Genomic DNA, 23,826 nt, shown 5'->3' on the forward strand with positions numbered 1-23,826 from the left:
TATTGAAGATATTTTTTAAACAAACAAAAAAATTGAGCTTTTTTTTTGTTGTTGTTTCCTTCCTTCCTAGTGGCATGACTGTGTGGAAATTCATGTCAGTAAATTTAGTTTTGTTTGCTAAGATGGAAATACAGTTCAAGAAAATGTATTTTTGAGAGAGACCAGAGACAGTTCATTTGTTCAGGAATGCCAGTCAATTGTTATTATTTGGTTGTTATTGGCAGGTTTTTCCCCCACAAGTGCAGAGTCTGCACCACTACAGCCCTGCAGCATCCCCACCCTGCACCGGGGAGGCTTTAGTTCTGGGTGCTTGGCTTGTTTTGTGAGTAAAGGAAATGGCTCGTTCTCAAAATGTGGCCCCAGCTCAAGGTTTGGAAGCCAAGCATCCCCGAAGCTGTACAAGAGCACTGCAGGGGTCAGAGCCTCCCCCCAGGCCACAGAGGTCTCAGCCCAGGGAAGACCCTGCTGCCACCAGATAATCTAGCTGGGCTCTTGCTCCCATTCCTAGCACTTCAAAATAATTTATAAGCAAAACTTTACTTCTAAGATACCTCTGTATCCCATGGCCTTCCCCTCCCTGGCTTGCCTCGGTGTTATCCCAGAAAAGGGCAACGCAAGGTACCCTGAGACAGTACTTTTTGCCCCCACTTCAGAGGGGCTCCTTCTGCTTGGGATTCCACACCTAATTCAGGATTGTCAAACTGCGCCCAAGCTCAGCTCCCCTCCTTACAGTAACACAAGAAGAAAGGCAACAGCAACCGGTAATTAGCTGGCTCCTGCTCACAGCGCACGAGCCAGAGTGCTTTGGCCAGCTTGGGTTTCAGATCCTGAAGCTTTTTTCAAGCATTACTGCAAGGACACTGTTCCCTCCCAAGCCTGGCTTGAATAATCCCATTCACCGCAAGACTCGTGAGGCTTAAACGAGTTGTCAGCATCTTTGAATCTTTGCCTTCTTGGGAGACTTGGCTGCACCCTGTCAAGTGAAAGCCCCGAGCAAAGGATCCTGTGGGGATCCCTGCCTCCAGAGGAGCGCAGCCCTCAAAGGGGCTGGGAGCACGTTTCCAGTTGCTTTCATGTGGCTGCTTACTCCCCTCTAAACATCTCCAAGGTCTCTGTTGAATGTCTGCTGTCTGGCAAGCTGAAAAGCCAGTGGAAATGCTTGGTTTTCACCCTGGAACAGGGGAGCGGTGCCATTAAGAGATGTGACTGCAAATGCTCCTGCACTGCTCGTCACTGCTCCGGAGCAGCCTCAAACTCAGGGGCCCCGCTGGGTTCCCCCGACATGCTGCATCACCCCAGTTAAAGATTAGGAAAAGGAGGATTCTAAGTCACAGGCCAAAAAACTGTTGTGAGGACAGACAGAATTTCCCCACCAGGTTCTAGTCACCTCCCAGAAAAAGTCTGATCCTGCAGGTCCCTTTCATAAGGTCCTATTTGCACCTGAGGCTCGCTTTGCTACTTGTTCCGTCATCTCACCCCTTTGCTACTTGCTCCTTCCTTTATCTCACCCATTCCAAGCACCAGCTCCGAGCTCACTTCAAACCTCAACCGTTTCTAGAGCCAAGTGCTGACATCTCCCACCAATATCTGTAACCCCTGCCTCCTCCAGGTCCAAGCCTCTGGAAAATTTCCTGTATTTGCAGCATTTCCACTCCTCCTGAGCCTCTCCAGCAAGTCACTGAAAATTCAGGCTGCCTTTCAGCCATCAAGCTAAAAGCAGAGCACACACAAGCAGGAAAGTGCCTGGACTCCCTTTTAACACTTCCACTGGCTAGTGGATTCCCTCCACCTCTCTTATTGATGGCTTGTCCCTGTATCAACTGCTCCCAGCTGTTCCAAGGGGAGCAGCCTTCTGCAAGGCAGCAGGAATAGCAACAGGCCACCAGACCCTCTCGGAGACTGCCCTGACCTTCCCTGCTCCCAGCCAGCCGCAAGCCGAGGGAGCTCTTGGCTACAAGGGTCTCCTTCCATGGAGGGATGGAGTGCTAGGAAATGCTAACCTCACCTGGGCCTAGCACACCTTTCTCCCTGTTCTGCTCCCCAAGATCAACAGCGTGAGGTTTTGGGGTTTTGTTGTGCCTGTTGTCCCCTGCTTTGTCTGTTACAGCCTGGGCAGCACATTCTCACCTTTGCAGCAGCCTATGCTGTTGGCATTTCAAGGCCTGAGATGACAAGGTATGCATCACTGCCAAGCCAAACAAATGCTGCCAGGGTGGAAAGCTATGGCCCCAAAGCTGTGTTCTACCAACATATCTCCTCAGCCAGGTGAGGAAGACTACTACTGCCCACCCAGCCACCCCAGGACTTGGCCCAGCATCTTAAGATTTCACAGGTTGACTAGGAACAAGCCTGCGTGCACTAAGGTGTACCTACAAGCAGCTTCTCCCTTTCCGGTGGTCCAGGCACATTCAGTCCTCATCCATCTGGCCACTGACCGTCTGCCAAGCTCCCATGCAGTTCCACACCGCAAAAAGCAAAGTGCTGCACACACACAGTTGAAATAAAAGTCAGAAACTGACAAAAATGTTTAATATTAGTTTTGAAGAAAAAAAGTGACCGTACTTGCTTAGATGAGAAAATAACAACTAAGTGTGTTTAGTGAGCTCTCCTGCCAACCTGTCAGCCCAAAGCTGTGGCTCTCCACTGAGGCCCAAGCAGAGAGGCAGGCCTCCCCGCAGCTGCTCTCTCAGCGCGTGACAATGCAAACTCACTTGGGACACAATACACAATTGCCGTGGGAGCTGGCGTATGGAGGTTGCGCTCTGATCTGCGTTTGGCTGCTGCTCTCGGGCCATGGCACATATCAGCAGAACTGCAAGAGAAGGGAGTTTAAACCCCGATTAGAAAAACCGCACTGCCAAGGGGAGTTGCGGGTCATGCGTGTGCTGCCTAGAAGATAAGGATCCAGGTGATGGTCTTGTTTCTGAAGCTGGCAAGGGCTTGGGGATCCTGCAGAGGCAGGGCTCAGCCCCTGGAGCAGGGGCCAAACAGCTCCCCGTTCGAATCTCTCAGTCGTGGCTCTTTGGCTCTGGGTAGCGGCCCCATTTCTGCTCGCCATTGACTGGGAGATTTCTGCTCATCCCCAAGCTCTGTGCGCAGTGTCAAAGAGCAGTTTTAAAATCCTGAATGTCATCACCACCATCTCTCAGGGGGCAGAGGGAGCATGGAAAGCACTGTGAAGCTGGTCATAGCAGAAGAGGGGATGTGAGGAGGGAGGCAGGGAATACAAAAGTGAGACTTGACCCCAGCTGGTCTGCAGAGATGGGATGAACCCAGGAGCTCTTGCCTCTGTGCTGGGAGGAAAGATCACTTGCTAGAGCCAGTCAGCGTTTGGCCAGCACCTCTGAGGGCAGCAGCTAAGCGTCTGCAGCATCGTGGGTGCAGCTACCCTAACACCCCTCAGTGCCAGTAATATCCTTGGTGTGCTACCTTCCAGCGATTCCCACACTCGTTGCACACGACGAAGGTGGTCATGGGTTCATCGGAGCTGCGGGTCTGCACCTGGGGGACGACATGATGAGGGAAGTGAGAGCTGAGCATCACACATGGCCCCACGGGGGGAGTCACAGGGGGCTCCCTGTCCCTCCGGCCACCAGGGATTCATGCTGGGTTCACATTGTCAGAAATCAATGAAAGACCGAGGCTTGGGAGGGCAAAAGGACCTTCCCTGTGAAATGAGTCTGGTTATTGTTCTACACGCAGATAGAGACCTCTGCACACATCTCGTGACCCTTCTTGAGCCTGGCACTACGTGGAGTGACATATTTTGGGGCAGCAGATTTCCCTCATCTGTTCTGCTGCCCATTCCTTGCAGGTGGCACCAGAGGTGGACATATCCACAGCCGGTGCCCCTCCCTGTACTGTCCCCCAGCAAGTGATGCAGCCAGCAGCGAAACGACAAAACCCTCAGCCCATCAAGCACGTGCTCCACAGCAACACATAGAAAAAGCACTCAAGCCATTCCCACTCCCAGACCAGTCCTATGTCCTGGCCTCACAGGAACATGCTTTGGGTTACCAGGTTCTGCACATTTCCAGTCTGTTTTGTATTTAAGCCATTAAGGAACTCTGATATTTAACCCAGATGTGACTGCTGTTTCTGACTGGCTCTTGCCAGAAACACATACTTTGCTAAAAAAATCCCATTTTCATGGCATTTGAATACCACAAGGCAGATCTACCCTGAAAATACTGCACAAGACAGACAGCAGAACTATGTCGAGGTGTAATTATGGTGATCTACATGTGTAATCACCCAATATGCAAGAGTCACAGTATTTGCATGATGCAAATTAAGCACGTTTTGCAAGTATGCTGGATAGCTAAATTCTGTAATTCTCACCCGATGTTACTGCCTGGCTTCCAACGCTTTCATAAATGCCAATTCATCTACTTGGAACTTACAACATCTCAGTCACCAAAGAGTGATTTCACTGGAAAACTAATAAAAATACAGAAAAAACTTCTGATATTTCTTTTTAGAAGACACTGTCACCACCTGCCCCAATTCCAGGCAGTCGGACAACAGTCCGCTACAGGTGGAGACAGAGCTGCATGTGCTGCTGAGGCAAGCGAGACAGCCCAGGTAGTGCTTCCAGCTGACTTACTGGGACGCACTCCCAGAGCGAGGCTGTTCGCCTGAGCCAGCCTGCGCAATGCAAGGCTGCTGCTGAGCCAAAGGAAAATCCCTGGTCAGCTGCCTGGCGCTCCCTCTCATCTGCGTTTGCATGTCAAGTCCAAGAAGACAAAGGAGTTTCACTCTGCACTTGCACACGCAGTTTGTGCGCACCCACTCAGTAGCAATCGCGTGGTTGCTGGTGCATTTTTGGGTATCTGCACATTCTAAAACACTGACTCACAGCAAAGGCACATTTATCTCCAGATGCCTGGCACGAACGCGGGAACTAGAAAGCACTGGTAATGCGCAAGGCTTCCAGCAGCTGTCCATTGAGAAGAAAAATCCCTTCTGCTTGCTCACGTCACTGCTTCATTTATTCTTTACATTTCACCTGCTTCATGCTATTGGATTTTAAATAAACTGGGATTCGTCCAGCCACAGCTTATCATTCTTAATTTGTACTTTTAATACCATCAACATGCCTGCCTCAGTTTCTGCAGTCCCTTTCCTCTACACTACCCATTCCTTTCTCGTCCAAATCCCCACATTCCCAGCACCTGCTTTCAATGTGCAGCTCTCCTGAGCTGCACAGCAAACAGCACTGCTGTACTTTTAAAAGCTTCCTTGGTGCTGCACAACCCCTACTCTTGTGCAAATGAGCCAAAAGAAGTTACACAAGCTCCAAGGAAACATGTGCAAAAATGATTGTGCAAAAGCAGAGAGCCCCAAGTGCACAGAAAAGGTCTCTCCACCAGTGGCAAAACTTGTGCCATGCTGCAGGGCCTGTCACTGAACAGTAAGAGCTCGTGACCATGACTGATCATGTCCTGTGCAGAGGTCAACGGTGTGGAGGCTGCAGGAGCAGGAAGACTAACCTGGGTGTAGGTGCAGTTCTTCTTCTTGCATTTCCCACAGGTGAAGAGGTCAGTCTGCGTCCCTCCTGTCTTGGCCATCTGATGCTCCCGGATCGCTTCTTTTGTCATGGCTTTCCTGATCTCTTTCAGCTCATTACTGGCCATTTCCTTAAAAAAAAAAAAAAAAAAAAAAAAAAAAGCAGTAAAATCACATCTGTCCAATTCTACCACCACACCCACTTCAGCAGAAAGTCAACAGGACAGGGTGGCCTAACAGATGGGTGTTCAGACAGAAAGCCTTTCATTCCCGGTTTCCGCTTCATACCTAGGCCCCCACGATGATCTGCAGGTCCAACAGACTACTGCCCACACTGCAAAGCCCATTGCTACCTCGCTCCCCACATGCTCTGGTAGCAGCTGCTGTGAAATCTGCAACTCCAGCAGCTGACCAGCCCTTTGCTTAAGCTAAACCAAAGGGCACATCCCCTGTAAGCAGCAAACCTCAGGCTTCCTCACCTCCGAGGTCATCACCGCGATCTGCTCAGGGGTAATTGCCCCACACAGCACATTCTTCTTCAGCTCAGGATTTTTGGAGTCCTTCAGATTAGAGATGCGGCTTCTCACTCGATTTTTGTATTTCATGTCGGTGTTCTTGACATCTTGGTATATGCGTACACGGCAGTCAAGGAGTCTGCAATCAACCCTGAGGCCTTCAAGCACTTTCTACACCACTTGTGAATAGCAGGGAGTGTTACCCGCTGCCAGGACACGAGGGTGCTGGGAATCAACAGCAGCGCCTGCTCTGGGAGGTTAATGCTGGATCTGAGAGCAGGCTTACACAATCCCAGAGTCCAGGGGCTTTCAGTTCTGGCTCTTTCACTGGGCTGAAAATAATCTTTATTTTCAATTACACTCAAGTTCTTCAACCTGCTCCTTCTCTCAGCAAGGTAGTCACAAAACCCTCCACTAAGATAGCCCAGCTGCACCTCCTACCCACAGCCCCCAAACCAAGCAAACTCCTGCCTTATCTCAAAACAATATGCAACTTGATCCTCCTTGCTCCATCCTTCCCACTGCTTTTGTCTCTATCGGCAGTCTCTGCAACACCGAGTTGTGTGCATTTGGAAGCAGGGCTGAGAAGAGCAGGAAACAGCATGTTGATGGGGACAAACTGTGAATTACAGTGCATTATGGTGCAAACAGGAAGGAAATAACTGTGTCCATCACAGTAGCAAAAGGTCTGCCCTGAGCTCCCCAGTACCACACTGGTCGCTCCTGAGTGACCCAGAACTCAGCCAAGCCAAGCTCGAACCAGACACAGAACCCTGACAAGCAGAGCTGCAGCAGAATATTTATGCAAAGAAAGACCATCCCATTTTTCCTCCGAGCATATTAATTTCATGGCCTGGAGGCATGCAGGCCCTCCAGGAAGCCCTCTACAGTAAGGATATATTCTTCAATCTGGGCTGCTATGTGCTCACAGTCAGCACCGATGGCAATATAGTCATCTGTAAGGCAAGAGAAACATGGGGTAAATGACTTCCAACAAGGCAAGGGGTCCCCAGGCTCAGTATTTCTGAGATATAAATCTAGATGGTTTGCTACTTTGATTTATGTGCCCTTTCCATCAAATGGTATCTTGGCCTTTACTCTAGCTACCCTCTGACCCTTTCGAAAAGGGCAGTGATGAAAATGGACCAATCAAACCAGTCTGTTCCCTCTGCCTCTCTAGCAGACGGACCGTACTAGACAAAGCTAACAAGAACCTTGGCCCCCGCACAGTTTTTCAATATATTTTTGTTTAGTTGAAATCAAACATACATAGGCAAGAATTGAGTCTCATCCGATGCTGGTTTCAATGAGAACTAGCTCTACTCAGATCAACTGTCCAGCAGGGCCCAAAAGCATGCAGCATTGAAATCACACCTTCATTTTTCTTCTCCCCTCAGGACTCTGTCACTCCCCTCTTTCACACACCAACTACACAGCATCGTATAGAGTGCAGTAACCACTATGAGTTTGGACATTGGGTATGACAACCAATGTCATGAAGCAGGGAAGATGGGGCAGAACAGGGCTGACCTTAGCAAAAGACTCAAGGGGACTCCTTCCCAGACTTCGTATGGAGTTTTTTGAATAGTTACACAAAGTATTTAATGCAGCATATATACATATATATATAAACACAGGCACACGCACACACAGGAAGGCTAGAAATAAAGACTTTGTGAACTTCTCCAACTGCCATCTACATTCCTTGGCTCCAAGTTAATAAAACTCTGCAGCGCTTAGACCCCAGTTTTCCAAAAGGACCTGCAATTTGGACACAAGTATGTGTTTAGCTTGAGGTGTTTAAAATCTGATTTCAAGAGACGCTGAGCACCTGCAGTCGCCTCTCATTTTAGATGGCTCAGTCTGAGTGCAAGAGAGATGTATTCCACCCCAGACCCACAGGGGACCACAGTATTTAAGAGGCTCCAGTCCGCAAAGGCAGGGGAGTCCAAGAGCAGATGGTGACTGGCATAAGCACCATTACTGACGCATTCCACGTACTGAGTTACAGCTTCATTTTGCACCCCCAGGGTAAGCAGAGATGACAGCTTCACTTTACAGCAATCAGACAAGTCTGAGAACTAGAAAGGGAAGCAAATATCTGCACACCTGAAGGTTAAACTTCTGGCCAGACCACCCCAGGCTGCAGAGCAGAAGACCCCACATAACCAACCCTGTGCTCTTAACAGCCATCACCTGACACATTGCTGTGCCTCTGGTTCAAGCCAGGTCCGTGTGCAAGTGTCTAAAAATGCTGCAATGCCAGCCAGGTTGTCAAAGGGGTGACCAGTGGCCAGGCTGAGCTGATGGCAGTAATCCTTTGACAAGGCTGCTCCAGAAGAGCTTATCAAGAGGAGTCGGTGCTGACCCACACTCACAGGTCTCTGTCAGAACACACCAGGAGCTGTGAAGCACTTCAGGCAATGCAGGGCTTCCCCCAGCACTTACCATCAGCCTGCAGAGCTGTTGTCAGCATTTCTCTGCATTTGTTGCGGACAGCATCGCAGGTGATGGGTGCCGGAGGGAAGGTGGTGATTTTGGGGGTGGTTGGAGTCTTCGGAGCCTCCTGCCTTTTGTTGGAGCTAAAAGAGAAACTTCACCTGTCAGAATGTCTCAGTTCAGGTCACTGAGAGGGACCAGCAGGTATGTGGCCAAGCATCCTGTTAATCACAATACAAAACCAGTCAGAGGAAAACAGTGCAAAGGCACTTGGCCCCATGTCAGCGTACAGCACAATACAGCAACTAACACCAGCCCAGATACGCTCTCTCCTGTGGACTCTGCTGGCTGTAAATGGAGTTTCATCCGTGTAGCAGGCATGCCAACCAACTTCTGTTATTAACACATATCGCAACTGCTGCACCGCTGGGCATCAAGTGACAATATTACGAAGCCATTGGACACCATCGGTAACTCAAATACACTCAGGACTTCCTGAGACCATCAGCACTCTTGGTCTGTAGCATAGTGCACAGATACATGGTGCTTCATTCCTCTCTCACTTCACAAGACACCAAGTCCATAACTGCTCTTGGCAGAAAGGGAGCAGAAGCCACCACTAAAGTTACTCTCAGCTGGTTCCTCATCTCTCATCCTTTACTGCCAAGATATCAGTAGTAGGAAAGAACAGCTAAGCAAAAAATCCCACTCTAGCTTTCTGTATCCGATAAGGAGTGCAGCATGCTGCCTTCTGGGGCAGAAATCAGAGAAGCCCACACTAGACCCTCCAGAAGAAGGAGCTGACGTGCTAAGGAAAAGAAAGAAAACGTCTCCTTCAGCTCTGGTATTAAAAAACCAAAGCATGACACATGAGAGGATCTTCCTTTTCCCTGTAATCTGGACAAGACACTCTGATTACTCATCTCAGAGAAGCACCCCTACACAATCACACATGGCTTGCACAGGTGCCAGGTTAGCACAGGACTAATAAATACCGCTTCACTCACAAAAATAACTTCGTTTCCACCTGCAAGCAATCATGGGCACAGCCAAGGGAATGCAAACACCTGCCTGCTGTGGCTGACTCAGTCAGGTCACCCACCAGGGGAGCCAGCTGCAGAGAGGGAAGGCACAGAATCGCTGCCCAGACCTGCCTGCACAAGCGCCACATGATGTGGGCAGGCTGAATCACCACGCAGGCTGGGCTTGCGCACACCACAGAGGTTTGCATGCCACAGAAGTAACTTCACTGAGCACTTCAGCTGGGTGTACACCCACAGTGCTGAAATGTCTTGCCTGTAAAGCCTAACATCTGTGCACAGAGTTAGTTAGCCCTGAAATATTGTTAGTAAAAGATTTGGGCTATTATGATTCCCAGATGATTTTATAGAGCTTTCCGCCTGCCTTAAATCTAGACAGCAAAACAGCAATTTTCAGCTGAGACTGCTCTGACTTTGGTGTTTGGGCCATAAAACACACTGTATTTATGGCCAATGCCTGGTAGCATTAACACAATGGGACACAAAGGGAAAAAAAAACAGAAGAGAAATGCTGGTATTTCACAGATACCATCCTGGCAACATCTTGAAGATTCAAGTGGCTTGACAATCGCTGTTAAGCTGGGTCACTACTGCCAGTTCTTTGCCACCAAAACCAAATCTGTTATGCCCAGGCACTTCCACCACACTGTCCTGGAAGGGATTAGTCAGCCCACAGAAAAACAGTGCTAAGCTAGAAACGTTCTGAGTTTGCTGCTGCACAAACTGAGCCAGACAACTTCAGGGACTTACCCTGGGAGACCCTGCTGCTGCTAAGTTCAAATCCAGTCTGGCTTGCAGATCATCATTAGGGCTACTGGATTTCTGCAGTTCAAAAACCTCGCCAGGCCCCTTTAAGAAGCATCCACCAGTGCACCTTCAGCAAATTGTTCAGGTCAAACCACAGCAGAAGATTAATTTCTTGCTCAGACGAAATAGATGCACTCTATGGGGGAGATTATATTGCGAGCTTACTGTGTTTTAACCAGTAGCTGAATAAAAACATTTTTTACTAGCTAGTTTTACTGGTCAGCACTGCAAGAGGCTGTTAAGGAACAGATTTGTGTCCTAACAGCTCAAAACATTCAATAGGATTTACACTGCATATATTAAAAAAAGAAATTAATTAGCTTTTACATAATCAAATAGATGATGGTCTTCTCTTAGCTGGGACACATAAATCACCATCAGGTACTTTTGTGCTTAAGCAGCTATGTGCAGATCATAGGCAGCACACATGGGGGGTATATAGCAGAGCATACACAGCTCAGGAATAACTCATCTAAAAGTCACAGCCGATCATATTGCATAAAACTGTTTGGAAAAATGAGACTTCCCAAATGACAAAGACAAGAAGCCTAGAAAACATACCTGCAATAAAAGGAAAGAAGGAATTGGAATGGTTTGCAGCAGAGAAGACTTAGAGGAGAAAAGTCCCGAAATACTGGAAACTTGTTACAAAGGAAGACAGTGGAAAAAAATCCTCCATACTTGCTAAAGACAAAAGCATGAAGAAATGGCCTTACCAAGACAGGTTTTGATTGAGAGCAAGTTTCAGATTGTAAAGGTGAGTTATGAATTAGAAGATACAGCCAAGGGCAGCTGTGAAAATATCTTACCCTGAGGTTTTTTCAGGGTTGTCAAAGAGCAGCTTCAACAAAAGCCTGTCAGGGACAGCTTGGGCAGAGGTTGTGTTGTCCTGGGAAGGGGCAGCAGGAGAAGCTTTCCTGACAGCTCCTCTGGCTTTAATTTTTGTCTCATTTTGCAAGTAACAGTGACACTAAAGTCTCCCAGAGCAAAACAATGCACGTGAACGCCCAACAACGACCTTCACCGCATTCAATACTTAAAAGCTAGGTCTTTAAACTAGTATTTGCACAGGTAATACTTAATTTTTCAGGAAGGTTCAATCTGCAAATTCCATTGACTTAAACATTTAGATGTCTATTCCCTGGACATGGAAAGAAAGCTAGGCAAGATGCATGGTTAATCCACTTCCATTAGCTAATGAGTAAAGACATACTCACCTACATCCACATACATGTCACACCTGCCCCAAGATGACAACTGATCACTCAGGAATTAGATGAAACAGACTTCTCAGCCATGCCAAGGACCATACAGACAGTTATTTATTAAGCTTTAAAGTTAGCTTTTAATTAGAATAGTTGGGAAACAGCTCAAACACACCTAGAAGACTGATTCAAGGAAATCCTGTTCCTCTTAAACAGGAGAAAGCGCTTGTAAATCTATCCAGGCAACAAAAGTTTATACATAAGAAAGGCTATTCTGGAACAAAATGGTGGCAAAGCAAGAGCCAGGGACTGCAAGCAGAACTCAAGGCTGCAGGAAGAAAATCCCACAGAAGAGCTGAATTCAGGCCACAGATCTAAAACCACCTAATAAAGGCAGTTTAGAGAATCCTGGAAGAGCTGCCAGAGACAAAGACATTAGTCCACTAGAATGTACTATGCTAACCGTCTAAAAGACTACAGCACAACAGAATATGCTTTGGATTAAAGTAATGCAGCATGTAACTTCACAGGTGCCAGCTCCACGCTGGCTGGCTCGGAGCCTTCAGGTCTTGCAGTGCTAGCTCTCTAGTCACTACAGAGGGATTTCTACATGTGTGCTCCAGAAAGCAACACAAATCTCAGGCCAAGAGCTAATCAAGTACTTCTCCCTGACAGAAAAAGGCGGCCCAGCCAAAATCTATCAGACTAAGTGGCTGAAATATCTGAATACAAGCTGATCTCTTTGGTGTCTTGAGAGCAGCCTCATCTGAACCAGCTATCACACACTGAGCAGCTAGTCAGGCTCCCTTCATCACAGCCTGCGCTTCAAAGAACAAAGACGTTCACTGCTAATAAATTGGGGGTTTTGTGTCAAGGCAGATTAGTAGTTTATTTTGCAGCACTGAGGAGTAAGCATTCCTGTCTCTGTAAAGATAGCCTGGCTGAACAGACTAAAACCAGGAGCTTGCCACTTCTGCTGGTCTGTGCTACACTAATTCATTTGCTTCTGTTTATCCTTCACAGCCAAGGGGATGCTTTGCCATTCAGAAGATGGAGGCTGAATACATGTAGAAAGCATCAAGGAGGAAAAACACCTTGCAGTATCTGCAGCACAGCAAGGCACAGGAGAGCATTAGCAGCACAAACCAGAAAACTCCACTCCACATACCCCATCATAACTGTCTGACAAAGCAAGGAGACAGAGGACTTTTGCCTCTCTACCTACAACCAGGATCCTATTCCAAGTGAAATTACTACAAGCCTCAGCCTTCAATCCAGATGTCCTAGCAAGCCCAGCTCCTTTTGCTCATGAAGTATCTATTGCCACTGTGCCCAGGGAATGTCACACACTTCCTTGCCCCCAGGCTCTGCATTCCACACAAGGTCAATTTTCCAAAGGTTCACTCAGAAGCTTCCCTTTTTCTTTCTGCATATACTACTTCCTGGCTTGAGCAGTACCAGCCAAGTCAGTACCACTCGCCTTCTTTCCCCACCAGGAAGAGCCAAGTACTTCCAGAAAGGCTTCTGCTCTTACCCTGGAGGGAAATCTGCCTCCCTTTACCAGTAAGGACATGCACAAAGGCTCTTACCCATGACTGACTCAGTTCCTACCCTCATCAGCCCTACAACAGATCCTTCCTGCATCCACACCCTGGGGAAGGCAGGCCCAGTCTGCACTTTAGAGTATAAGGATCATGAAGAGAAGATATTTGCATCACAAGACTGATGATATTGCTCAGACCAACTCTCTCGGCTTACACAGCAAACTCTCCTCCACTATGACTGACTGCTCTTTGGCCTCTCTAACCCTCTTCTCTCAATGGGACAAAAGGAAACAGCAGCTGAGAGACTCCATCCTACTGGTTCTACCCCCATACCACTGACACACCAGACTGCCACGGGTTGTATCATACACAGATCCAGACAGCCCTAGCTCCTGTGTTGCACTGTGTCACTACAAGACTCAATTCTGGCTGTGAAGTTCTCCAGTACTTTCATTGCAACACTTAGAAAATCCTTTTTCACAAACTTTAGGAAATGAGATAACAAAGATGCAAGTCAGTTAAAGTTACATAGCTCAGCATCAGTAGCCTTCTCCACCAGCAGCTCTGTGTAGAGCTGCAAAGGCTCACACCAAAGCGTCAAGCCTTGAAAGATCTCAGCAAAAAAGGAAAAGGTACAGCAAAGGGTACAGTGACAAGAAAGTGACGAAGGACAGGCTGCAAGCATAGAAGAGAGCCTGCAAACCAGCAGGACTATAGCCTTAATACTCTAAATCTTCTGGCAAACTTGGAAGGTTGGCTAGATCACTTAAGGGGCAAACCTATGAAGCACACACCCTCCTGGGATCTGAGAGAAGTCTCTGTCTCTGGAACAAAGCTTTAAATCATATTTGCCCCCTCGCCTTTGATCACTGCCTCTGCTCAACGGCTTGTCAAGCGCAGTCGCTCAGTCACAGACAGCGGAAACTGGATGCCACATTCAAGACATGGCAAGGAGCAAGCATGCAGCAGACCTGCCAGACGGGTGGACATCAGTCCAGACTGAAAAGAGGACTTCTGCTGGGACTTGTCAAGGACAAAGGAGTGGAAGTTTTGCTATAGTGATATATCAATCAATCCCATCCATCGCTTGATATTGCAAAGGCCAAAAATAATCTTCATTCTAAGGAATTCAAAGTTAGAAATAAGCAAAAATATATAAAAAATGCAACACAAAAAAAGAGGAATGTTTTACTAATAGAAAAACCAACTCATAACCAAGAGTAGAAAAACATGAAATAAGACATGAATGAAATAAACTTAGTAAAGCCACTGTATTTTGTAGATTGTATTTCTGTATTACAGTATTAAAAACACCAGAGATCATCCATGTGAAGAGGTCTGCACTTCTGGTGTTTCTGACCAAGAATTTGACTGCACAAAATTCACAACTCAGACACGTAGAATTAATGTAAGGTGCCTTAAAAACAATGCAAATTCTGTAACAGTATAGTCTTTGGTTGAAAGGAAGCATTACCTTTGGTCCCTTGAGTTACCAGTCTCCTTTGAGGAAGATGTTGGCAAGGACAGGCTTTTCTTTTTCTCCTCACTTTTCTCCTCAGAAGCATCTATATTCAAAAGAAAAGAAACAGATGCTAAAGGCTTCAGAACTGGTCTTTATGCTACAACCCTGCATACAATAATCAATGCCTTAACACAACGCAGTGTTTGTCTAAGGCAAGTTATTATTCTCCAAAAAGAATGAGGAGAAAGAATGCCTTTACAGTCTTCTATGCTTTCCAACAGACCTTTTGCTTGCCTCTAAGTAGAAACTAATTCAAACAAAAGCTTTCCTCACCAAACTAAAGAGCAATCACCTTCCCTCCCTGGGAGATAAGCTTCCTCACAAGACATGCCTCATCACAAAAGTTTCTTTCACAGACACCCTGGCTGCTGAGTACAGATTAGATCAAGTTCTCTAAAGCACCACTAAAAGCAGCTTTTCCAGCAAAACACCACCTGAAGGGCCAGCACAGGCTAGTCCTCCTGGGAGTACAACTTCTAGTCTTTCCCAAGTGCTGCTGAAAGCTGAAAGCCAATAGCACAACCCTTGGGAGGACTTCCATTCCACTGTAGAGCAAGCCTGACCCAGAGGTAAACTGTCTCAGCCTAGTCAATACACATCAACCCTCGGTGGATTGAAGTTCCAGCCAGGACAGGAAAACAGTGCTTCTAACACTCATTTTGCCTATCAAGCAACCGGGAGCCTGCGGGTGAAGGCTAGAGCCACCTGCACATTTCACTTTGCCTCAAACACCACATGGCTCTCGGTCTTTTTACACACAACTGCCCAAAAGATCTATTTAAAACATAAGGAGTGTTTGACTTTCACATTGGGATACTTTGCCACTAGCACAGAATGGGAGGCACACAGTCTTGCTAGCAGGACACAGAGCTGCCTTCCCAATCTCAGCGCTGCAGATGCTTCGTTCTTTTATCACAAAGATAACCACTGAAATCTTATCTGTAATCCCTCCATCTGTAATTTTGACATTTGTCTGTGCTGTATCAGCATTAAGACTTCTCAGACAGCTACAAGCTTCTGCTTGTCAGCGTCCATCACCACGAAAGCCTCCCCAGCAGGAAACAGTCCAGGTGAATTTGTCTACAAGGTGTTAAACTAAGGTCCTTCTATAACTCACCACCCAAAATGCATTCAAGCATTTCTCTTTCCAAGTCACTGCATAAGGTCGACAGCGCATGCTGTACTAACAGCACACAGCACACAAGCGGGGCGGAGGGTTCAGAGCACAGATTTTTTTCTACAAATAACATTAATTATATGAACAGGTGTGCGTTAAGAATAGTCCCGAAGCTTTCAATGCTCTTTCAAGGATGCGCTAGCTAAAATGGAGCTAAATCTAGGCGAATGCACGGTAGGAAACCAAGACAGAGTGTAATTGTAAAGGCTGATTAGCTATAATATTCTATTCAGATCAATAGATAAGCTCTCCTGAGAAACCCTGCCTCCTGCTAAAGCCAGCTCCTTCACAAGTCAAATCTGACAGGCACATGCTGTTTTTCTTACCTAGAAGTTTTTTCCAAGATTTGATGAGGGATTTGGCAAGTGATATCACTTCTTCATCTGTGCTCTGCTTTCTCAGTGCATTTACTGACATCCCAATGCGGGTGGACTGGAAGTGAACATTCAAATGAATCATTCAAGTACAGATTCGTCATTTTTTACTAACTGAAATTGGCAAGAAGCATGATGAAGTCAAAGCAATGACCAAGATATGAAGTAACTAAGGACTTTCAGAATTATTTTCTCCTTACAGTCTGGAAGAGCAAGATGACACTCTCCAGCTTACTCAAACTGATCAGATGCTAGACATTCAGTCACCCACAAATACCTTCTCTACACACTTATAAGTGACATTCAAACTTAAAGTGCAAAAATCCAGGATATGTATCTTAATCTGAATTGCAATTCTGTTCACAACTCTCCAGTGTCCCGAATATCACCATTACAAAGACTTAAAGAACGCCTCCCCGTGTGACTGCCCTTTGTGTTTGCTACTTTAATCTGGTCTTCCCTCTTTTTGAGGCCTAAGAAAGGATTTGAGTATTTACCCACATCTGCCACATGAGCTGTGCACAAGTTGCAGGCAGAAAGTTTTGTGGTAACCCAGAACTATTGAATTGCCAGTTCCAAACCCGGGTTCAATACTATTTTCTGGACTTAACATTTATTTCGATGCATTGAGTGGGCAAGTAGTAAGGGTTAATTTATTAAGTTTATTTAGATATTCTGAACTCATCCACATGCAGACTTCAGCTTTTTACCCTAACTGTGCAACTCACCTGCAGTAAATCCAAAGTCATAGGCATACTCTTCAGTTCTTTCAGTAAATCCATTGCACCATCCTGGAGAGGAAAAGAGAAACAGAATGAGTGCCCCAGCTTTTAGTAAAGAAATAAAAAAGCTTGGGAATAAATTCAGAAAGTTAAATTCAAAGGGGAAAAGCACCAACAAGCCTTCCCTAAAGCATCAGCAAGATTACCACTGGGATTGCTGTTCTGGCCAGACGGTAGATCCTATGATTCAGAGGCACTTGAGGTATTGGAATGGGGAAAACAGAAGAGAACTGGAATGCTACAGATCTTTGCTGGTGTATGGTACAACTGCAGCACTAGTTTATTATCCTTACCTGGCAAGCTTAACATTTTTAACACCTGAAAAATATACTCTTGAATCACAACTGTCCCCTCAGCACACCCCTGGGCTTGCAGGAGTAATCGTACTATCAAGCTCACTCTTTTAGGAGCCCTGATCAATGATATTAGCTCACAAGAACAATTTAGCATAGCTGCAAGAACTTCAGTCCCCCACCGAAAGCTCAGAATCACCGTCCAGGGCCAGAGCTCAAAGTATCCTCTTTCTACAGCATGAAAAACAATGTAGCTGTTTCCTAGTTTCCATATTAATATCCCACTCTGCTCAGGAGACGAGCCCATAGCAGGAGCAAAGCCATCAAGCAGTGATGCTGAAGAGCTGCTCATTTGAAACTCCTTAAAGTTTCCTTGCATCAGCTCTGCATCCCAGAACACAGACCCAGAAAAAAAAAATCTTCACCAGGCAGTCTGTAAATACCTAAAATTGCTAGTCACTCAGAGAAATGGCAGGGATAGAAGCACTAGTCTCCCTTTAGCACATCACAGCTTGGAGTATGCCTGTCTTCATTCAGCTGGCTCCTTCCTCCCATCCCCCTCCTATCAAACAAGGCCTTCTAGTGTTCACATTTAACAGCTCATTTAAAACACCAACCACTCCAAGCCCATTTGCAGCACAAGACCTACAAAGCCTACGACTGTATAGAAGGGAAGCAGCCTGCACTGCCAGACCCTGTCCTCAGTCTCAGTCCTCCCTATGCAGAAGGGCCGTTTCCGACTCATTGCAGGAAACAATCCAGCTGCCAGTGCCACCCTACAGAACAGATGCTGAGAAAGCCAAATCAAAGCAGAGTCAAAGCTTTCAGTGTGCGCACAAGCAACTCACACCAGCACAAACCACACGTTACCGTACGAGGGACTTCCCACTCAGGCAGTTTCACACCTTTCCGTTCCTCCAACAGCCAAACGGGCTCCATTAAATCCAGCCCTTAACATAAAAAATGACTGGGTGATTCCTGTCTCCGTTATCAGAAATGGCGCCACTTGGCACAATGGCAGCCAGTGAGGATCCATGCAAAAACTAGAGCAACAAACTGGTACTCCAGGCAACAATCCTGCAGGAAGAGTTCGCAAATTAGCTGATAACAATAAACACACTACAGTTCAGTACTGTATAAAATGCCAGCTGAGAGGAAACATTGCATACCGCTCATTTAAGAAGCTGCCTCTTTCTCAATGAAGCTTGGAAGCAAATTCTGCAAAGTTGCTCCTTTCCTATTTCAACAATGGCGTTGAAAACCTGCCATCAATGGGAACAGACATCACAGGCTGCGGTTTAGCCCAAACACTTTCCTGGGCTGTTACAACAGCTACACAAGCGCCAGCCTTCACCGCCATCCACGGGTGGCACAGCCAGTCCAGCATCCAGAAGTTCACGTGACAATCAAACCCAGGTTCCCAGCACCCAAATACCACGTTCCCCTAACCTCTTCCCCTCCACGGTCCCCCCCACAGCCCCAAAAGCCCTCTTGCCCACCCCAAACACAGATACACAGCCTACCTCCATCACAAACCCTCGTCACCCAGCTTGCTGCTACGAGCACCAGCTGACACATCCCATCAGGCACAGAAACAGTTGCTGCTGCCCCCAGCCCAGTTACAGCACGCCCTGCAAGCCCCCCAGCGTGCTAGGGCAGCCCCCCACAGGCCACAGAAGAGTGCGCAGAAGGTGCTCGCATGGGACGGAGCTGCAGGAGGCAAATACAGAAGCACTGGGGTTTTCCCCAAGAGCACAACCCAGTCCCAGGGCAGTACTGGGGGGGGGATGCGCAAGGATCCCCCTCCCCAAGAGCTCCCAACAGGACAGGGGAAGAGGGCTGGAGGAGAACACCCCAGCAGGCAGCACAGGGGGAACCCCAGGGTGCTGACTGTGGGGCTGGGGGCATGAGGCCTGAGGGGGGGCACAGCGTGGGGAGGGAGGGGGCCCCACAGGGCCGGAACATGGAGCTGCCCCCCCCCCCAGCAACGGGCGGTGAGATGGGACTGGGTGAATCCCAAACCACCGCAAGGGGGAACGGGGAGGGAGCCCACCCGCTGCACCCACGTCTGGGGGACGGACCCCCACCTTGATGGGCGGCCGGGGCTGCTGCTGCACCACCATAACGGGGGGGGGGGGGGGGGGGGGGGCTGCACAGAGAGAGGCCCCCAAAATGGGGGAGGCCTCCTCCCAACGGACACTGAGGGAGGAGCGGCGAGGGCCTACCGCACGGCAGCGGGGACGGGGACCCCGCACAGAGGGAGAGTCCGGCCGCCAGAGCAGACACCGGGGCAGAGGGGAGGCCCCCTCGCCCCCACGGGGCTGCGGGGGCCCGGCCGCCGCCACTCACCGCGCTCTTCTTGGCCACCATCTTGTCCAGCCGCCTGGCGATGCGCACGATCTCCTCCTCCCCGCCCATTGCGCCGCTCCCCGCGGCGGCCGGTCCCGGGGGCTGGACGGGGGCTGGCGGCGGTGCCCGGTGCCCACCACAGCCCCCGGTACCGCAGTCAGGGCGGGCGGCGCGCGGGGCACGACGGGATTCGTAGTCCTCCGGCCGCCCGCCCCCCTCTTCCCGGCTGGCGGCCCGGCGGCGGGACTACAGCTCCCAGCGTGCCCCGCGCCCGCCCCGCCCCGCCGCGGGGCATTGTGGGGGCTGTAGTCCGTGCCCTGAGGGAGCCCCGGCGGGCTTGCCACCGCGGGGCTGCTTCGGGGCTCCCTGGGACAGCAGGGACACGCGTGTCTCAAGCGGCTGTTGTGGGGCACCGGCGGCTGGGCCAGGCTGCCTCCCCCCGGAAGGGGCTGATGTACCTCTCACGGATTCCTTCCCCTGACGGCTCAGCGAGCTGGGCCCCGGTGCCTCCCCATCGGGGAGGCCTGAGCACCGCTGCGGCCCAGCCTGGGGGGCAGGAGTGGAGAGCCCCTGCCCAGCCCCTGCCACAGGTGGGCCCCGCCTGGCCCCCAGCTCCGGCCACAGGTGAGCTGATCCCCGTGGAGCCCCCGCGGCCCCGGTGGCAGCACTGCCTGAAGGATGACTCGAGCCAGCAGCCCTGTGGCACCTGGGGCCGGGGGGGAGTTGGCTCCAGCGGTGATGGCGCACCGCAGGAATACCGCCCATGGCAGCAACCCCGCAGCGGCCGCCCTCAGTGCTGCGGTTATAGCCCCGCTGCCTGGCTTGAACCGAGACGCGGGGCTGTGCAGCCACTCCAGTGTGGCCATAGGGACTTGAGACTAATTAACAGAAGGGCTGGCGGGGTGGAGAGGGGGCGCAGGGTTTCGGGGTGCCCAGGCTGGGGCGCGGAGCCCCCCTGTAGATGGCACTCGTACACTGCGTGAGGGCAGCGCGTCCCCTGGGAGCTGTGCTGTGGGACTCGCCGCTGAATATTGTTGTTCTCTCCAGCTGATTCCTGGCAGGGGGAGAACTTCGATGCCTCCTCCAGCACAGCCAGTTTCACAGTCCTCGCCAAGTGCGGATGTTTGAGAGAGGGCCCTGACTGTGCTGGTAAAGAGCGGCCGTGTCCTGCCCCGGCGGGGCTGCAGATCAAGCAAAAACATGGAGCTGTGCTATGTGTGGCCTCAGGCTGCACAATTAGGTGTTGGGAACCAGGGCTCCCTGAGCTCAACTCCAGCCATGCTCTGTCTTGCAGCAACTGAGTCACTGAGGGCAGAGTTTAGCTTTACCAGCACACAAAGGTGAAGGGTATTGAACAGATTGGTGCTAAGCCTCTGCCGGGTGGCTCTCCCCCAAAACTGCCCATTCGGTACCTAAATCTGCCAGCTTGCTGTTCCTTATGGCAGCTCTCATGGAGCTGGCCAGACCTCAGCAAGAACTGCTCCCCAGATGGGCAAGACACATTTCGATTCATCCCCAAACCAGCAGAGGTGGCCCCAGACCAGACCTGAGCTCCAGACCCTCTCCCTGGCATGACATTTGGAGCTACCTTGAAACTTCTTGGCTTGGCCCCATGTTTGCAAACGCAAGTTCCTTCCAGCCCTCCATCTGGAGCCTCTGCATCATCTGGAAAGCCTCCATCCCTTGGCAGAGTCTGTCTGTGAAGCAAGGGGGTGCCATTTTGGAGAGGCCCACCTCTGTGAGGGAGGAGGAAACAAGTCCCAACAAGGGGACTTTCTGGAGGTCCTTGGAAGCGGGCAGCCGCCTGTCCTGTGTGTGGGGTCGGGTCACGCCGGTCCTTGGCGTCAGAGGCACGCTCAAGCGGCACTGCTGCCACTGTGAATGTGGTTTGTATCGCTGCAATGCGAAGATGGTTCCTGACCACAAGTATGGCTGGGGACGCGTCTCGGATTCCAGAGCACACAGTCACTGATGCCGAGCGCCGTCACCCCGTTGCTCCCTGCCTCCAAGCAAGAAACCCATCATCCCACCAGCACTGGCCTCCTGCCGCGGTGGACCGTCCTCACTCAGGCCGCAGGACTGCCTGGTTGGCAGCAAGTCCCCTGGGAACTAAACGGCATGAAATCATCACGCCTGCAGCCCTGTCAGCTGCCTGCTGGGCAGGAGAGGAAAATGCCCCCTGCCTCTGCATGCCCATGGGCACAGGCCAACTCTGCAGCCCTAACCCTGCCAGCTTGCAGCTCCACTCTTCGCAAGAGTTAACAGGACAGGCGTTTGTGGAGCAGGGAGGGTTTCTGGCTGACCTTGGCTGGGAAGCATCGGTGGCTCGCTCAGCCCAGCCCCCCAAGCATGGAGCTGGTGGCCAGAGCGCTCCCCAAGCCTGGGTGGAGGTAGATCCAGAGGAAACTCCACCTCCGCGGGAGCCAACCTGCTATTGCAGGAATTCCCAGAGAAATTCCCGCTTGGGCTGATCTGTCAACGGATCCATGAACTTTCTTTTACCTCTTGTGAAAGCAGCTACTTGAATGTGCTAAAAACAGAGCAGGGGCGAGTCTGTCGCTGGAGCTGGCCTCTGGGGAGAGGTTGGGAGGGGGCTTTAGCTGACCCCTGCCCACCAAGAGACACCGTGAAGACTTCTGTATGTGGTGCCTTGCTGGCAGCTCCCCTCAGCAGGCAAAGCTGGTGGAGCCAGGAGAAGTTTGCTGCAAAATAAAACCCCACAGTATCTCGCCTGGTTTTCCCACTGGGCTATGGTGTTTCCCAAGTGACTCTCAGCTGATTTGGGCCTGGCAAGTGGGATGGATCAAGTCAGATGAGCTTTTCTTGCCTCTAGTATCCCCAGCAAATTCACCATCATTCTTCTGGAAATCAGCCACCAAGCCCCACCCTTTCTTTTGCTCCCAACCACTGGAGGCTTAATCTGATCCACTTCTGGAGAAGGCAGAGATGAGAGGCCATCCTGGACGCAGCCTTGCCCACCTACCCACGAGAGCCTCGGGGAAGCTCTGTCCTGAGACATCCCCTGACTTCAGGTGTTCCCAGCTCTCCAGGATCAGACTTGGGGTCACAGCTCGGAGGGAGAGCAAGGCTGGCTGTCACCGGGTGACATGCTGGGCTCTGAGCTGGTAGCAAGAGACCCCATCCTGGGAACAAAGGACAGCGAGTAGCTGGTAGACCCCAAGCCCTCACCCAGCCACAAGCGCCAGCCAGGAGATGGGGGCAGCTGCCATAGGCTTTGCCAGAGCAGCATTGATTTTGGGGAGGGGGTTTGACACATTTCCCCTCCTTTTTACCCTCGTGAGCCTGCCTTGGTGGCAGCAGAGGGCTGCTGGCTCTGCTGGGTAGTGGGGTTTTGGCTCTCAGCCATCTCCACCTGACACAGATCCACCACAGCAGGGCTTCTGTGCGTTGCTGGTGAGGATGCCCACAGCCAGTCACCCTCCTGAACTGATGGTCACACCATTCCTAGCACTGACCACCCTGGGGACAGTTATTCTGGTTTTCCTTCCTGAACCCAGGGCAGCTCAGATTTGGGAGAGGAGGTGGAGAGAGATGGGGGGACCGATCCCCTAGACGTGAGCTTGTGCCAGCCCCGGAACAGAGGCAGGGATCTGCCTTTTGCCCCCCTCCTTGCTGTGATTGTTTCATGTCCTTAGTCTCTTAGCCCTGGCACCAGGGACATTTGACCCTGGAGGCCAAAATCCTCCATCCAAACACTTAAGAAACGTGGATAATATGGCACAAATGGTGACTTGCATTTCTGTTTTGCAGGCCATCCTGTCCTCTCTGAGGAGCCAAGGGGCCTCTCCACACCTCGTCTTGTGGCACAGACCCTCCTAACACAACAAAACCCAAGCATGGCTCCCAGGAGATATCGCAGCCTCCATCCGTGCCACTCCAGCAGAGCAGCCCACAGAGGCACCGTGTCCTCCGCTCCCCACAACTGCCCGCTGCATCTGTCCTGGAGCTGCTGGTGAGCAGCCCATCCGTGCCTGGGGACACTGCCATCTGGACCTCCTGGGACAAGTCCTGCACCAGGAAGGGCTTCAGGATTTGGCTGCAGCAGGCAGCAGCCACAGAAGGGAATGTGGCCAGGACCACCCTGTGTGGTAGCCCAGCCTGTGCCACCCTGTGAAATGGGGAGCGTGGAAGGGAGGACGTGGAGAAGATGATGGTTCCCCTGAGCCCTGCTCATTGCAAGCACCAGGGTGGAGTTTGGACCTCCAGCTTTGCAAATGCTCTTCTGAGACACTTTGGACGTTCCCTAAACC

The 23,826-nt window shown here is 50.3% G+C and overlaps 1 protein-coding gene across 4 annotated transcripts; it reads right to left on the minus strand.

Moving 5' to 3' along the window:
- Nucleotides 1-2,495: 2,495 nt before the first annotated feature.
- TCEA2 (transcription elongation factor A2) lies at nt 2,496-19,772 on the minus strand. Of its 4 annotated transcripts, none has more exons than XM_080405200.1 (10): nt 19,556-19,772; nt 16,860-16,922; nt 16,084-16,189; nt 14,533-14,623; nt 8,472-8,605; nt 6,923-6,979; nt 5,988-6,142; nt 5,493-5,639; nt 3,430-3,501; nt 2,496-2,812 (listed from the first exon to the last, which is right to left on the minus strand). In XM_080405200.1, the coding sequence occupies exons 1-10, from the start codon at nt 19,622-19,624 to the stop codon at nt 2,804-2,806; spliced, it is 903 nt and encodes a 300-aa protein (XP_080261326.1). In that variant the 5' UTR covers nt 19,625-19,772; the 3' UTR covers nt 2,496-2,803. The 4 variants fall into 4 exon arrangements, with proteins under 4 accessions (XP_080261326.1, XP_080261327.1, XP_080261325.1 ...); XM_080405201.1 differs by lacking the exon at nt 2,496-2,812 and adding an exon at nt 18,112-18,283 and having other exon boundaries at nt 2,819-3,501; nt 19,556-19,693; XM_080405199.1 differs by lacking the exon at nt 2,496-2,812 and adding an exon at nt 18,077-18,283 and having other exon boundaries at nt 2,819-3,501; nt 19,556-19,693.
- Nucleotides 19,773-23,826: the final 4,054 nt, after the last annotated feature.

Source organism: Falco punctatus (assembly GCF_963210335.1).
Source record: "Falco punctatus genome assembly, chromosome: 10".
NCBI classification, from domain to species: Eukaryota; Metazoa; Chordata; class Aves; order Falconiformes; family Falconidae; genus Falco; species Falco punctatus.